The sequence below is a fragment of the Phoca vitulina genome, unplaced genomic scaffold (assembly GCF_004348235.1).
Source record: "Phoca vitulina isolate PV1807 unplaced genomic scaffold, GSC_HSeal_1.0 scaffold20, whole genome shotgun sequence".
Taxonomy (NCBI): domain Eukaryota; kingdom Metazoa; phylum Chordata; class Mammalia; order Carnivora; family Phocidae; genus Phoca; species Phoca vitulina.
The window spans coordinates 21425941-21444252 of record NW_022589723.1 but is presented as its reverse complement, the minus strand read 5'-3'; the positions used below and the strand labels follow the sequence as shown (position 1 = coordinate 21444252).

Genomic DNA, 18312 nt, shown 5'->3' with positions numbered 1-18312 from the left:
AATAAAAAATAAGGATAATAAAATAAATATAAATAAAAATAAATAAATAAATAAGTTTAAGGGCCCTCTAGGACCTCAAGCATACTAACATTCATATTATAGTGGTCCCAGAAGGAGAAAAGATAGAAAAAGGTACAGAAAACCTATTTGAAGAAATAATGGCTAAAAATACCCCTAACTTAGTGAAGGAAACAGACATGCAAGTCCAGGAATCACAGAGAGTCTCCAAAAAGATTAATCTAAGGAGACCTACACCAAGATACATTATAATCCAAGTGTCCACAGTTAAAGAGAGATTCTTAAAGCAGCAAGAGAAAACAATTATTTACGTATAAGTGAACCCCAATATGACTATCAGCTGATTTTTCAGCAGAAAATTTACAGGCCAGAAATAGTGGCACAATATATTCAAAGTGCTGAAAGGAAAAACAATTACAACCAAGAATACTCTACCGGGCAAAATTATCACTCAGAACTGAAGGAAGCATAAGGAGTTTCCCAGGCAAGCAAAAGTGAAAGGAGTTCATTAACAATAAACTGGCCTTCTAAGAAATGTGAAAAGAACTTCTTTAAACATAAAAGAAAAGGCCATAACCAAAAAACAAAAAAATAATAAAAGAAAAAAATCTCAGTGGTAGAGGTAAATACATAGTAAAGGTAGTGTTTCAATCATCTAAACAGGTAGTATGAAGGTTAAAAGACAATAGTAAAATCATCTAGACCTACAATAATTAGTCAAAGGATACACAAAATAATGACACGTAAAATATGACATCAAAAACAAAAAAAATAGGGGAAGAGTAAAAATGTAGTGCTTTTAGAACATGCTGGAACCTAAACAACTATCAACTTAAAATAGACTGCTATATATGGGATATTATATATGAACTTTGTGGTAACCACAAATACCTATAACAGATACACAGATACACAAAAATTAAAGAGAAAGAAATACAAACATAACACTAAGGAATGTCACTAAATCACATGAGAAGAGAGAGAGAAAGAAACAGGAAAAAAACTACAAAAACAACCATAAAATGGTTGAAAAATGGCAAGAAGTACATATCTATCAAGGGTTACCTTAAATGTAAATAGATTAAATCAAAAGATAGATGGGGCTAAACAGATAAAAAAACCAAACACAAGCTAGATTCTATATATGCTGCCTATGATAGATTCACTTCAGATCTAAGACACAAACAAACTGAAAGTGAAGGGACAGAAAAATCTATTCCTTGCAAATAGAAACAAAAAGACAGCTGTGGTAGAAATGCTTATATCAGACAAAATAGACTTTAAAAGAAAGGCTGTAACAAGAGACAGAACAGGGGTTCAATCCAACAAGAGGATATGACACTTGTAAATATCTATGTACCCAAGATAGGAGCACCTAAATACATAAAGCATATGTTACTAGACAAGGGAGAAATTCATGGTAATATAATAATAGTAGAGGACTTTAACACTCCACTTACAACAATGGAATGATCATCTAGGGAGAAAATCAGTAAGGAAACATTGGCCTTGAACAACACAGTAGACCAAATGGACTTAATATATACACAACACTCCATCCAAAAGCAGAAGAATACACATTCTTTTTAAGTGCACACAGAACATTTTTCAGGATGGATCACATGTTGGACCACAAAACAAGTCTCAGTGAATTAAAGAAGACTGAAATCATATCAAGTATCTTTTCTGACCACAATGGCATGAAACTAGAAATCAATTACAAAAAGAAAAGTGGACAAAACACAAACATGTGGAATCCGAACATTATTAGCAACCAGTAAGTCAATGAAGAAATCAAAGAAGAAAAGAAAAATCCTTGAGACAAATGAAAATGGAAACAAACAGCCCAAAATCTATCGGATGCAGAAAATGCAGTTTTAAAAGAGAGGTAAATAGTGATACAGGCCTACCTCAAGAAACAAGAAAAATCTCAATAAACAATCTAACCTTACACCTGAAAGAATAGAAAAAAAGAATAAAGACCAGAGTTAATAGAAGAAAGGAAATTATTAAAGATCAGAGCAAAAATAAATGAAATACAGACTATGAAAACAATAGAAATAATGAAACTAAGAGTGGTTCTTTGCAAACATAAACAAAATTGATAAACCTTTAGCTATGAAGAAAAAAAAAAAAGAGGCCCAAATAAATAAAATCAGAAATGAAAGAGAAGTTACAACTTATGCCACAGAAATACAAAGGATCATAAAAAACTATAATTATGTGCCAACAAATGGGATGAAATGGGTAAATTCCCAGAAACATATGATCTAAGACTGACACACACAAAAAATAGGAAATATGAATAGACCAATTACAAGTAATAAAAATGAATCAGTAATAAAAAAAAAAACTCCCAAAAGAAGAAAAGCCAAGGACAAGATGGCTTCACTGCCAAATTCTACCAAATATTTAAAGAAGAGTTAATACCTATCCTTCTCAAACTATACTAAAAATTAAAGAAGGAATGCTCCAAACTCATTCTATATTCTCAGTGTTACTCTGATGCCAAAGTTAGACAAAGACACCATAAAACAATACAATTACAGGTCAATATCCCTGATGAACACAGAGGCAAAAATCTTCAACAGATTATTAGGAAGCTGAATTTAAAAATACATTAAAAGGATTATACACTGTGATCAAGTAGGATTTATCCCAGGGATGAAAGGATGGTTCGCTATCTGCAAATCAATCAATGTAATACCACATTAGCAACAACAAAAGAATAAAAATCATACAACCTTACCAATAGATGCATAGAAACCATTTGATAAAATTCAACATCTGACAACAACTCTCAAAAAGAGAGTATACAGGGAACATGCATCAACATAATAAAGGCCATATATAACAAACCCATGGCTAGCATCATACTTAATGGTGAACACTTGAAGGCTTCTCCTTTCATTTTTTTAAAAGATTTTATTTATTTATTTGACAGAGAGAGAGAGATAGCGAGAGCAGGAACACAAGCGGGGGGAGTTGGGAGAGGGAGAAGCAGGCTTCCCGCTGAGCAGAAAGCCCGATGTGGGGCTCGATCCCAGGACCCTAGGATCATGACCTGAGGTGAAGGCAGCCGCTTAACAACTGAGACACGCAGGCGCCCTGAAGGCTTTTCCTTTCAGATCAGGAACAAGACAAGAATGCCCAGTCGTGCCACTTTTTTCCTACACAGTATTGGAAATCCTAGCCACAGCAATCAGATGAGAAAAAGAAATCAAAGATATCCAAATTGGGGAGGAGGAGCAAAATGGAGGAGTAGGAGACCTATATTAAGTCTGGTCCGAGGAATTCAGCTAGATAGGTATGAAAACATTCTGAACACCTATAAACTCAACAGGAGATCGAAGAAAAGAATAGCAGCAACTCTCTGAACAGAAAAGCGACCACTTTCTGGAAGGTAGGATGTGTGGAGAAGTGAATCCAAGGTGATATTTGGAAAGATAGACCATAGGGGGAAGGGAGCCGGCTACCAGCAAGTGATAGAGGAGCAGAGCACAAAATTGGAACTTTTAGAAGTCTGTTCCGCTGAGGGATGCTGCTCCAGTGGCTAAGTGGGGGGTGGAACCCTCACTGGGACAGTGTGGTATCAGGACCCTCGGGGTCACAGAAAGACTGGGGGTGCCTGAGTGTGGCAGAGCTCCCAGGTATGGAGGGGGGAAGCAAGCTGCAAAAACAGAGCCGAGGAGTGGGCTCTCAGCTCGGGGTTGCCATAAACTGTGGCATGGTCAGGCCACTACTCTTCGAGCAGGGGCCCAACAAGCAGCAGATCTCCCCTTCCTCCCCTGGGAGAAGAGGCACGGGAGTGCACCTCAGGATCTGCTGGGTTTGGAGACCCCAAACGGGGTTGTGTGCCAGAGATAGAAAGGCTAAGTCACAGGCCGGGTGAGCACGGAGTGAGGCTGGAGACCAGGGAGACAGGAGTGATTGACTGATTTTCTCTGGGGGCTCACTGAGGAGTGGGGCCCCAGTTCTTGGCTCCTCTGGAGCAGAGATTGGGAGGCCGCCATTTTCTTTCTTGTCCTCCAAAGCTGGACGGAAAGCTTGCAGAGAACAAAAGCTACCAAGAGCAAACCCAAGCAGATTACCTAGCCTAGCCCCTAGCAAGGGCGGTGCAATTCCACCTTAGGCAAAGACATTTGAGAATCACTGCAACAGGCCCCTCTCCCAGAAGATCAGCAAGAACAGCCAGCCAAGACCAAGTTTACTGATCAATGAGAACAGCAGAACTCCAGCACTAGGGAAATACAGCACATAGAATTCATGGCTTTTTTCCCTACGATTCTTTAGTCTTCCAAAGTTAATTTTTTAAATTCTCTTTATTTTTCTCTTTTTCTATTTTTGTTTGAATTTTTCTTTTTCCCTTTTTCAACCAACATCTTACCCCTTTTTTTAAAATCTTTTTTATTTTTCATTTTTAGAGTCCTATTCTATCCCTTCATTGTAGTTAACCTTACTTTTTGTATATATATATATATATATATATATATATATATAAGTTGTTCTCCCTTTAAAATTTTGGCATACAGTTTCTTCTAACAGCAAAATATACCCTAAATCTCCAGTGTGTGGCTTTGTTCTAGTCTGCTACCTGATCACATTCTCTCCTTTTCTTTATTTTATTTCTCTTTCTTTTTTCAACCAACTTATCAATTCATTTTATGAAATCTTTTATAATTTTCATCTTTACACTCATATTCCATCCCTTCATCATATTTACCCTTGTTTTTGTATAAGTTTTTCTTTCTTTAAAATTTTGGGAGGCACTTTCTTCTAACAGACCAAAATACACCCAAAATCTAGTGTGATCTATTCACCAGCCTGATCATATTTGATCATATTCTTTTTTTTTTTTTTTCTTTCTTCCCCTTTCTTTTCCCCCCAGTTTTGGGTCTCTTCTGATTTGTTTAGTGTATATTTTTCACGGGTCGTTGTTACCCTGTTAGCATTTTATTCTCTCATTCATCTATTCTCCTCTGGACAAAATGACAAGATGGAAAAAATCACCTCAAAAAAAAAAAAAAAAACAAGAGGTAGTACCAACTGCCAGGGACCTAATCAATACAGACATTAGTAAGATGTCAGAATTAGAGTTAAGAATGACGATTATAAAGATATTAGCTGGGCTTGAAAAAAGCATGGAAGATACCAGAGAATCACTTTCTGGAGAAACAAAAGAACTAAAATCTACCTAAGTCGAAATAAAAAAAGATATTAATGAGATGCAATAAAAAATGGAGGCTCTAACTGCTAGGATAAATGAGGCAGAAGAAAGAATTAGTGATATAGAAGACCAAATGATGGAGAATAAAGAAGCTGAGAAAAAGAGAAATAAACAACTACTGGATCACGAGGCCAGAATTCAAGAGATAAGTGACACCATAAGACAAAACAATATTAGAATAATTGGGATCCCAGAAGAAGAAGAAAGAGAGAGGGGGGCAGAAGGTATATTGGAGGAAATTATAGCAGAGAAATTCCTAATTTGGGGAAGGAAACAGGCATCAAAATCCAGGAAGCACAGAGAAGCCACCTCAAAATCAATAAAAATAGGTCAACACCCCGACATCTAATAGTAAAACTTACAAGTCTCAGAGAAAAAGAGAAAATCCTGAAACCAGCTCGGGACAAGAGGTCTGTAACCTACAATGGTAGATTGGCAGCAGACCTATCCACAGAGACTTGGCAGGCCAGAAAGGACTGGCATGATATATTCAGAGCACTAAATGAGAAAAATATACAGCCAAGAATACTATATCCAGCTAGGCTGTCATTGAAAATAGAAGGAGAGATAAAAAGCTTCCAGGACAAACACACACTAAAAGAATTTGCAAACACCAAACCAGCCCTACAAGAAATACTGAAAGGGTCCTCTAAGCAAAGAGAGAACCTAAAAGTAACATAGACCAGAAAGGAACAGAGACAATATACAGTAACAGTCACCTTACAGGCAATACAATGGCACTAAATTCCTATCTTTCAATAGTTACCCTGAATGTAAATGGGCTAAATGCCCCAATCAAAAGACAAAGGGCACCAGATTGGATAAAAAAACAAGACCCATCGATATGCTGCCTGCAAGAGACTCATTTTAGACCCAAAGACACCTCCAGATTAAAAGTGAGGCAGTGGAAAACCATTTACCATGCTAATGGACATCAAAAGAAAGCTGGGGTGGCAATCCTTATATCAGACAAATTAGACTTTAAACCAAAGACTATAATAAGAGATGAGGAAGGGCACTATATCCTACTTAAAGGGTCTATCCAACGAATCTAACAATTGTAAATATCTATGCCCCTAACATGGGAGCAGCCAATTATATAAGCCAATTAATAACAAAAGCAAAGAAACACACTGACAACACAATAATAGTAGGGGACTTTAACACTGACCTCAATGAAATGGACAGATCATCTAAGCAAAAGATCAACAAGGAAATAAAGGCTTTAAATGACACACTGGACCAAATGGACTTCACAGACATATTCAGAACATTCCATCCCAAAGCAACAGAATACACATTCTTCTCTAGTGCCCATGGAACATTCTCCAGAATCGATCACATCCTAGGTCATAAATCAGGTCTCAACCGGTACCAAAAGATTGGGATCATTCCCTGCCTATTTTCAGACCACAAGGCTTTGAAACTAGAACTCAATCACAAGAGGAAAGTCAGAAAGAACTCAAATACATGGAGGCTAAAGAGCATCCTACTGAAGAATGAATGGGTCAACCAGGAAATTAAAGAAGAATTAAAAAAATTCATGGAAACCAATGAAAAGAAAACACAACTATTCAAAATCTTTGGGATGCAGCAAAGGCAGTCCTAAGAGGAAAGTATATAGCAATACAAGCCTTTCTCAAGAAACAAGAAAGGTCTCAAATACACAACCTAACCCTACACCTAAAGAAGCTGGAGAAAGAACAGCAAATAAAGCCTAAACCCTGCAGGAGAAGAGAAATAATAAAGATCAAAGCAGAAATCAATGAAATAGAAACCAAAAGAACAGTAGAACAGATCAACAAAACTACGAGCTGGTTCTTTGAAAGAATTAATAAGATTGATAAACCCCTGGCCAGACTTATCAAAAAAGAAAAGAGAAATGACCCAAATAAATAAAATCATGAATGAAAGAGGAGAGATCACAACCAACACCAAAGAAATACAAACAACTACAACAACATATTATGAGCAACTATATGCCAGCAAATTAGATACTCTGGAAGAAATGGATGCTTTCCTAGAGATGTATCAACTACCAAAACTGAACCAGGAAGAAATAGAAAACCTGAACAGACCTATAACCACTAAGGAAATTGAAGCAGTCATCAAAAATCTCCCAACAAACAAAAGCCCAGGGCCAGATAGCTTCCCAGGGGAATTCTACCAAGCGTTTAAGGAAGAATTAATAACTATTCTTCTGAAACTGTTCCAAAAAATAGAAATGGAAGGAAAACTTCCAAACTCATTTTATGAGGCCAGCATTACCTTGATCCCAAAACCAGACAAAGACCCCATCAAGAAGGAGAATTACAGACCAATATCCCTGATGAACATGGATGCAAAAATTCTCACCAAAATACTAGCCAACAGGATCCAACAGTACATTAAAAGGATTATTAACCACGACCAAGTGGGATTTATGTCTGGGCTGCAAGGTTGGTTCAACATCTGCAAATCAATCCATGTGATACAATACATTAATAAAAGAAAGAACAAGAACCATATGATCCTCTCAATAGATGCAGAAAAAGCATTTGACAAAGTACAGCATCCTTTCTTGATTAAAACTCTTCACAGTGTAGGAATAGAGGGTACATACCTCAATATCATAAAAGCCATCTATGAAAAACCCACAGCGAATATCATACTCAATGGGGAAAAATTGAGAGCTTTCCCTCTAAGGTCAGGAACATGGCAGGGATGTCCACTATCACCACTGCTATTCAACATAGTACGAGCAGTTCTAGCCACAGCAATCAGATAACAAAAAGAAATAAAAAGCATCCGAATCGGCAAAGAAGAAGTCACACTCTCACTCTTTGCAGATGATATGATACTTTATGTGGAAAACCCAAAAGACTCCACCCCAAAACTGCTAGAACTCATACAGGAATTCAGTAAAGCGGCAGGATATAAAATCAATGCACAGAAATCAGTGGTATTCCTATACACCAACAACAAGACAGAAGAAAGAGAAATTAAGGAGTCGATCCCATTTACAATTGCACCCAAAAACATAAGATACCTAGGAATAAATCTAACCAAACAGGCAAAGGATCTGTACTCAGAAAACTATAGAATACTCATGAAAGAAATTGAGGAAAACACAAAGAAATGGAAAAACATTCCATGCTCATGTTTTGGAAGAACAAATATCATGAAAATGTCTATGCTACCTAGAGCAATCTGCACATTTAATGCGATCCCTATCAAAATACCATCCACTTTTTTCAAAGAAATGGAACAAAGAATCCTAAAATTTGTATGGAACCAGAAAAGACCCCGAATATCCAGAGGAATTTTGAAAAAGAAAAGCAAAGCTGGTGGCATCACAATTCCGGACTTCAAGCTCTATTAAAAGCTGTAATCAGCAAGACAGTATGGTACTGGCACAAAAACAGACACATAGATCAATGGAACAGAACAGAGAGCCCAGAAATGGACCCTCAACTCTATGGTCAACTCATCTTCGAGAAAGCAGGAAAGAATGTCCAATGGAAAAAAGACAGTCTCTTCAACAAATGGTGTTGGGAAAATTGGACAGCCACATGCAGAAGAATGAAACTAGACCATTTCCTTACACCACACACCAAAATAGACTCCAAATGGTTGAAAGACCTAAATGTGAGACAGGAGTCCATCAAAATCCTAGAGGAGAACACAGGCAGCAACCTCTTCGACCTCAGCCGCAGCAACTTCTTCCTAGAAACATCGCCAAAGGCAAGGGAAGCAAGGGCAAAAATGAACTATTGGGACCTCATCAAGATAAAAAGCTTTTGCACAGCAAAAGAAACAGTCAACAAAACCAAAAGACAACCGACAGAATGGGAGAAGATATTTGCAAATGACATATTAGATAAAGGGCTAGTATCCAAAATCTATAAAGAACTTATCAAACTCAACACCCAAAGAACAACTAATCCAATCAAGAAATGGGCAGAAGACATGATCAGACATTTTTCCAAAGAAGACAGACAAATGGTCAACAGACACATGGAAAAGTGCTCAACATCTCTCGGTATCAAGGAAATCCAGATCAAAACCTCAATTAGATACCACCTCACACCAGTCAGAATGGCTAAAATTAAGAAGTCAGGAAACAACAGATGTTGGCGAGGATGCGTAGAAAGGGGAACCCTCCTATACTGTTGGTGGGAATGCAAGCTGGTGCAGCCACTCTGGAAAACAGTATGCAGGTTCCTCAAAAAGTTGAAAATACTCAGAAAGTACATTTAGCTAGTAGTATTGAATTCTCTTAAAGGAATGCTTGAATTTTTTTTAATTATTGTTTTACCGTTTTTAAATACTTGCCTTATTTGAATGTTTAGCAGTACCCCCTTCCCACTTATATATTGTGTGGTACGATTTTGCTTGCCTATAAGAGTTTAAAAAATTTCCATGTGAAATACTCTGACATAATCATATATGTAACTTACATTAACTGTTAAGAATTAATAGTCTGATTTAATAAATGGTTCATTTTAAAGGTTAAAAAAAAAAGTTGAAAATAGAGCTATTTCGACCCAGCAATTGCACTATTGGGTATTTACCCCAAAGATACAAATGTAGGTATCCAAAGGGGTACGTGCACCCCAATGTTTATAGCAGCAATGTCCACAATAGCCAAACTGTGGAAAGAGCCAAGATGTCCATCAAGAGATGAATGGATAAAGAAGATGTGGTATATATATACAATGGAATATTATGCAGCCATCAAAAAACCTGAAATCTTGCCATTTGCAACGATGTGCATAGAACTAGAGGGTATTATGCTAAGTGAAATAAGTCAATCAGAGAAAGACAAATATATTATCTCACTGATATGAGGAATGCTTAATCTCAGGAAACAAACTGAGGGTTGCTGGAGTGGTGGGGGGTGGGAGGGATGGGGTGGCTGGGTGATGGACATTGGGGAGGGTATGTGCTACGGTGAGTGCTGTGAATTGCGTACGACTGATGAATCACAGACCCGTACCTCTGAAACAGATAATACATTATATGTTTAAAAAACAAAAAAGAAGACAGTAGGAAGGGAAAAATGAAGGGGGGGAAATTGGAGTGGGAGACGAACCATGAGAGACTATGGACTCTGAGAAACAAACAGGGTTTTAGAGGGGAGGGGGGAAGGGGATTGGTTAGCCTGGTGATGGGTATTAAGGAGGGCACATATTGAATGGAGCACTGGGTGTTATACACAAACAATGAATCATGGAACACTACATCAAAAACTAATGATGTAATGTATGGTGACTAACATAATAATAATTAAAAAAAGATATCCAAATTGGAAAAGAAGTAAAACTGTCATTATTTGCAGTTGATATACCGTATCTAGAAAACACTACGCACTCCACTGAAAACTATTAAAACTAATGAATTCAGTAAGGTTGCCAGATATGAAAGTAATATACATAAATCTGTTTCACTTCTATACACTAATAATGAACTATCAGAAAGAGAAATTAAAGGAAAAAACCTATTTACAATTGCATCAAAAAACACCTAGGAATAAATGTAGCCAAGAATTTTAAAGAACTGTACTCTGAAAATAATACATTGATAAAAGAAATTGAAGATGACACAAATAAGTGGAAATATATACCATATTTGTGATTTGAAGAATATTGTTAAAATGTCTATACTACCCAAAGCAATCTACAGATTCAGTGCAATCCCTATCAAAATTCCAATGGTATTTTTTACAGACTAGAGCAAATAATCCTGAAAATTGTATGGAATCACAAAAGACCCCAAATAGCCAAAGCATCTTGAGAAGTAAGAACAAAGCTTTAGGTGTCACTCTTCCTGATTTCTTAACTATACTATAAAGCTATAGTAATCAAGCACACATAGATCAACAGAACAGAATAGAAAGTCTGGAAATAAACCCATGTTTATACATGATGAAGAATATACAATGGAGAAAAGGCCATCTCTTCAATAAATGGTGTTGGGAAAACTGGACAGCTACATGCAAAAGAATAAAATTGGACCACTTTCTTACACTATATACAAAGATAAACAGAAAATGTATTAGACCTAAATATAAGACTTGAAACCATAAAATTCCTAGAAGAACACATATGCACGAGCTCTTGGACATCTTAGCAATATTTTTTTTTTTATCCATTTCCTCAAGCAAGGGCAACAAAAGCAAAAATAAACAACTGGGACTACATCATACTAAAAAGATTTTGCACAGCAAAGAAAACCATCAACAAAACAAAAAGGTAACCTACTGAATGGAAATAATATTTGCAAATGATATGACCCATAAGCTGTCAATGTCCAAAATATATTAAAAAAAAACCTCACCAAACTCAATATAAAAACATCCATTTAAAAAATAGGCAGAGGGCCTTAACAGACATTGCTCTAAAGAAGACATACAGATGGCCAACAGACACCAAAAGATGCTCAAGATCACTTATCATCAGGGAAATGCAAATCAAAAAGCACAAGATATTGTCTCACATTTGAAAGAATGACTATATATTATAAAAAAGCAAACAAGAAATAACAAGTGTTGTTGAGGATGCAAAGAAAAGGGAATCCTCATGCACTGCTGGTGGAAAGTCAAAATTGTGCAGCCACTACGGAAAAATTTATGGTGGTTCCTCAAAAATTAAAAACAGAAATATCGTATGATCCAGCAATCCCACTTCTGGGAATTTACCTGAGGAAAATGAAAACAGTAATTCAAAAAGACATATATACCATTACATGTTCATTACACCATTATTTACAGTAGCCAAGATATGGAAGCAATCTAAGTGTCCATCTTATAATAGATGAATGGATGAAGATGTGGTATAGATACACAATGGAATGTTAGCTATAAAAAAGAATGCAATCTTGCCATTTGTGACAGCCTGAGTAGATCAAGAGGATATTATGCTCAGCGAAATAAGTCAGACAGAGAAAGACAGATGGCATATGATTTCACTTACATATGGAATCTAAGAAAAACCAAAAACCAAAAACCATGCAAAACAGAAACAGATTCACTGATACAGAGAAAAAACTGGTGGTTGCCAGAGGTGAGGAGAGGGGAGGGATGGGTGAAACAGAGTAAGAGGATTGAGAGATACAAACTTCCCGTTATAAAATAAATAAGACATGGAGATACAATGTATAGTATAGGAAATATAATTACTAATAATATAACAATTTTGCATGACAGATAGTAGCTAGATGTATGGTGGTGATCAATTTATAATGTTTGTAAATGTTGAACAATTATGTTGTACCCCTGAAACTAAAATAATATCTTATGCCAACTACATTTCAATTAAAAAATAGACACAATGGTTATATAGTTGTTTCTTTTTTGAAAGAATGTGTCTTTTATTAGATTAAGATAGTTCCCTTCTATTCTTAACTTCTAAGAGATTGTTACAATAAATTGATACTGTATTTTATTAAATTATTGTTCTGTGCCTACTCTAATGACTGTAGGGATTTTCTCTTTCATTCCTTAAATGCGGTGAACTGTATTCATTGCTTTTAAAATGTTAAACTAATTTTATATCTCAGGAATAAACACCCGTTGGTCATGTTATATTAGTCTTTTTATAAACTACTGGATTCTATTGGCTAATATTTTACTTTTTAAATATATTTTCAGAGAGAAATTGTTCTTTAATTGTATGTCATATTCCCAATAGGTTTCAGTAGTTGAGGATATGCTGGCCTCAAAAAATGATTTGAAAAGTGTTCCTGTCTTTTTGGAACAATTTGTGTAATATTGGTGATATTCTTCTTTAAACAGTTGGAAAAATTCTGTTTGGAGCCATCTGAGCCTGGAGTTTCTGTTGTGACATGATTTTTAACTATGTATTCAAATTTTAAAAGTTATGGGCCCATTCAGATTTTATCTTTTTTTTAATTTTAGCTAAGTTATATAAAGGAATTGGTACGTTTTTGTCTAACTTTTCAATGTACTGGCGTAAATAATGCCTTAATATATTTTATCTTTCTGGATCTTTAGTGATGTCGTTTTCTAGTAACAATAATTTGTGACATCTGTTTTTCCTTTTTTTTTTTTCCATTGGCCTTGCTAAGTCTTTTTTTATTTTTATCATGTTTTTCAAGAACAAACTTTTGGCTTTGCAATTTCTTCTATTTTAAAATTTATTTTTGCTCTAGGTCCTGTTGATCATTTTCTCCTTCTACTTTCTTTTGACTTAATTTGTTTTTTAAACTAGTCTTATACTATTGATTTTATACCTTTCTCCCCCTTCTCTCTATAGAATTAGAAGCTATACACTTTCTTCTATTTCCTGTTTTAGCTGCAATCCACAAGTTTCAACATGCGATATTTTATTATCACTTAGTTCAAAATATTTTGTAATTTACACCGATTTCTTTTTTACTCAGGTTTTAGAGAGTTCTGCTTAATTTGCCTATCTGGTCATTTTCTAGTTATCTTCTTGGAGTTGATATCTGGCTTAATTCAACAGTGGTCCAAGACCATACAGTATATATTTCAATCTTTTAAAATCCATTAGACCTGCTTTATGGTCCACAGAATAGTCTATTTAGGTAAATGCACCATGTGCGTGTGATAACAATGTGTGTTTTGTCACTGCTGGTCATAAATTGTAGATGGGTGTGTGTGTGTGTGTGTGTGTGTGTGTGTGTGTATAAACAATTCCCACAAAAAATTGTGGAACCTCCAGGTGACCAAATACAGATAGATAAATATCTTTAAGTGTGTTATTCATGTTGTTGAAACTTCTGTATTTTAACTGACTGATTCTTCAGTTGCTGAAAGAAGTATAACCTCCAAGTAGAATTGTTGAGTTGTTGGTTTTTCCTTTCACTTCTGACAATTTTTGCTTTATGTATTTTGTTGACATGTTATGAGATACATTTACAACTGATATATCTTTTTGAATTGCTCCTTTAATCATGAAATATTTCTCTCTCAAATTGTTTTATTGTTATATTTCTTATTTTGAAGTCTATTTTGTTTAATATTAGTATAGCTGTGAAAATTTTACACCAATTATTGTTTTCATCCTTTACTTAACCTTTCTAGACACTTACATTTTAGGTGAATAAATTACAAGCAAGATAGTCTGGGATTTACTATTTTATCTGTAGGACAATATTTGTTGAATAGAGTATTAATCCATTTATATTTAATGATTACACTTAATCTTCTGATAAATTTAATTTTAAAGACATCATCTTGCTTCCCCCCCCGCCCGCTAAATTTCCTGCCTGCTCTTTATTTTTCGCATTCTCCTTTCCTGCCCTTAGGTATGTTTGTTTTACTCTCCCTTCACCCTATTGTTTTATGGATGCATAGTACTTATGGGGTTACACTATAAATTATAACACCCTCCATGACACATTAAAGGATTTTTACATTGAGTATTTTACACTTGCTAAACAATTCAAGGATCTTATAAATATTAACTCCATTTATTGCTTTTCTACCCTTTTATGCTGTTGTCTTGTATCTTAATTCTATGTACCTTTTCTTCTACAGATTTTTTTACTTTAAATAGTTAACGTATTTTTAAGTGCCCTTCTTTGCTTACGTTTTCTAATGTATTTTATCATTTACTACATTACTGCATTTTTATCTTCAGTCATTTTCCTTCTATCTGAAGCATGCCTTATATATTTTTGGTGAAGGTCTGCTGGAAATGGGTTCTTTCAGCTTCTCAGTTATATAAATATACTTATTTCATCTTGTTTTGAAAGGACATTTTTGATGCTTATAGAATTCTAAGTTATTAGTTGTTTTCTTTCAGCACTTAAAAGATATCACTGCAGTGTATTCTGGTTTTCAGTCCCTCCTATTGAACAATCATCCAAGATTGTTACTGCAGCTCCTTTGAAGGTAAAGTGTCTTATCTTCCTTGAGTCCAATAAATGGGAAGATTTTTTTTTTTATTCTTTTCTGGTTTTAAGCAACTTTATATGATGTAATGACAGGTAGTTTTCCTTGCTTTAAATATCCTGCCTAGGATTTATAGAAATTCTTGAACTGTGGCTTCATGTTTTTCATCCAATTTGCAAAATCCACACCTAGTATCTTATCAAACATTGCTCTGATACTGTTCCTTCTCTCTTCTCCTTTTCTGGGACTCAATTCTTTGCGTAGTAGACCTTTACAATTTGTCCCATATATCCCTTGTTTGATTCTTTCCTCTATATTTTGTATTTTTTTGTTTGTTTGTTTCTTCCTCTGTTTTTATATGGATATTTTCTCCAAATTTGTCTTCCATTTCTTTTATCCCCTCTTCTACTAGGTACAATCTGCCATTAAGCCCATTTATTACATTCCTAATTTCATCATTTTTCAGTTCTGTAGTTTTTATTTTATTCTTCTTATAAATCCTATTTTTCTGTGGAAATTCTCTCACATTTTGAAGTTTAGATCAAAGTCTATGTCTGATAAGTCTAATATCTATTTTTCTCTTGGATTTTATTCAATTGGTCCTGTTGCCTGGCAGTCTTTAATTTTTTTGTTGAATATTATACATTGTCTATGAAAAGATATGGAACCTTTGATTGGTTATTTCCTCTACAGAAAATCTAAATTTTTCCTTGTATTTGCAGGGAGAGAGTTATAAAGTAGACAAGGCTGATTTCTAGGGCACAGCCCTCAGGGATCTCACCTGAAAGTCTGGTAAGTCTTGTTTCTTAGGAAGTCTTCACCTCTAATTTTTGTCTGTCCAGCATTGTGAGGATGCTGAAGTGTCTACTTAAGTTTTAATCCTCTCAGTGCCTTCTTTCTACACCTGCTTATTTCTGCCTCAGTCTCCATACATGGGCAGATTAAGAATCAGAAAATACCTCAGGGAGAAAACTGTATGCAAGGTGCTGTGCTTACTTTTCTGTGGTTTGCATTTCTCTAGGACTTTGGTCCTACAGGTCCAAGCAACCTTCATAGTACTGAACACAACGTTTATTTCTCTACCCCACGGACATTGCTATAAGCTAGGCTACTGTTCTCTGTTTGGTCACAATGACCTGCATTGCGAATTGGCAAATGCATGGGAGCAGGGAGGATAGAGAAAAAAACTGCAGCAAATACAGGATTCACCTCAATGCATTTCTCTTCTCTCAGGGACCATAGTGTCTCAATTCCTGGTTGCCTTGCTTGCTCTCTGATGCTGTTTAATTTTATTCAGCTTTTATATTGGTGTTCAGTGGGCATGTCAGTCTGATTTTAGTTAGTGTAGTTTAGTTAGTCTAGACAGAGTCAAAGCAGAAGTCTCTGGCTAATAGCATCTCTTTTTTACTTCCCTATTCCAAGTCAGTATTACCAGCTGCTTAGGCACTTATACTTCATCTTTAATTCTTTCCTATTTCTTTTATCCTCATATGTATTAGTTGACAAATTATGTAAATTCTACCTCAGAAATCTCTCTCCCACACATACTCATCCTATACATTCTTACTACAATCACTCTCTAATGTGTACAGACTTTAACTAGTCCCAGTATCCCACTGTATCTTATAAACTTCTATGAGAAAAGTCACATTAAAGGGAAATTCTAATCTCATCATTACATTACTATCTTCTAAATCTCTTTCCTGTTGCCCTATCTTTGCCTCTTCCAATGCCCACAATGCCTCATGAATGTGGGGCAAGCTTCATAGCATTTATTTATAATAATCTAGTTCAAAACTACTTTTGCTACCTACTCCTTTGGAAACATACTCTATACCCCACTATAATGACATTTCCCATGGACCATAGCCCATATATTCCTACTTCCATAATAATGCCCATAACTTTACTTCCAATCTAAATGCTTTTCTTGTCATCAACTGACCTAATTTTCAAAGTCTGCATCAGTGCTACTCCATCCATAAAGATTATGCAGAGCCCTCCAAATAGGGGTAATGTCTCTCTTCTGTGAGAACCCACTGCACTTTGTGCTCCTTGAATTAGTACTTATTTAATTTTGCCTTGCTTTATCATGATTTTTATACTTATCAGTATCTCATCAAGTACAAGCTTCTTTCAGGGTGAGGTCTTTATCTTATTCACTACTGTCCTATAGCACTCGGCACAGTGCCAGTATATGGAAGACCCTCCTCAACAAAATTAAATAGAATTCTGAAAAATACGAGATGCAGAGTATTACAAGTTTGCGTGCTTAGAAATATATTTGATATAGGCATGTTTATGAAAAATGTTACCTGTTTAATTATAACTTCTATTTTAGAAATATTAATTTCTAAGATATTTTTTGTTTGAATTAAAGGGAATTGAATCTGATTCTAGAGCTCAGTATACAGATACCCTCATTTTCCCAATAAAATCTGAGCTTGAGCACTTTCAAAGAAGATAACCTCATCATGTGAGCCATATCCTGTCTTGTGTTTCTTTTTCTTTGAGTTGAATATCTGAGTTAAGGCATAGTTGAAAAATGTAACACAATTCAATTAAATATGGTCCCAAAGAAATGCAAGTCATTTAATATTGATTTTATAATAGAAATGTCTGCATTCAAGCAAAAACTACGAGAAGAGATTTTAAGGTTGCATAATTCAGGTATAATTTTTATAGGACTATGAATTGAGAAGTTGGGGGTGAAAATCACTACTTACAAGGAGTATTCAGGAACAGCATCCTTGAAGGCAGGAAGTTCTCGCACATATTCATTATAAAACCATTTCACTTTGAAATGCAAATTCATATAATCGGTGCTCTTGCATAACTGCTTCTTCTCATGTTCTGTAACAGATAAAACCAAACATTTAATAAAGTTTGGTTTGCCAACAATGCTGCTGTATTCCAATCTACTTTTATTGGTTGTATTTTAAAAAGGAAGAGAATAGTGTATTTGAGGTAAAAGCAAAGGGAATTGTTAAAGACGGACCTGAAATTTTACAAAATCCCAAAAGTACCATAGATCCTATGTAGAACAGATCAAGTAGTAATGACCAGTAACTTGCATGTTCTAATGTGCCTTCCTGAAAAAGGTGAGAATTCTGATGTTAAGAGTTGTAACATGCCAAAAATTTTCTGTTTATTTGCAAGCTTTCGTATTTTGACTACCTTTAGCCTATTGCAAAGTTTCAGACAGATT

General features: G+C 35.3%; 1 protein-coding gene across 8 annotated transcripts in view; it reads right to left on the bottom strand.

Moving 5' to 3' along the window:
- The window catches only part of UNC13C (unc-13 homolog C), a 591291-nt gene that overhangs the window by 121274 nt on the left and 451705 nt on the right, over window positions 1-18312 (bottom strand). For all 8 annotated transcript variants that reach the window (XM_032417734.1, XM_032417733.1, XM_032417735.1 and 5 more), the window contains one exon: window positions 17831-17957. In XM_032417734.1, coding sequence (XP_032273625.1) covers window positions 17831-17957 — 127 coding nt within the window. The remainder of the gene's footprint in view (window positions 1-17830; window positions 17958-18312) is intronic.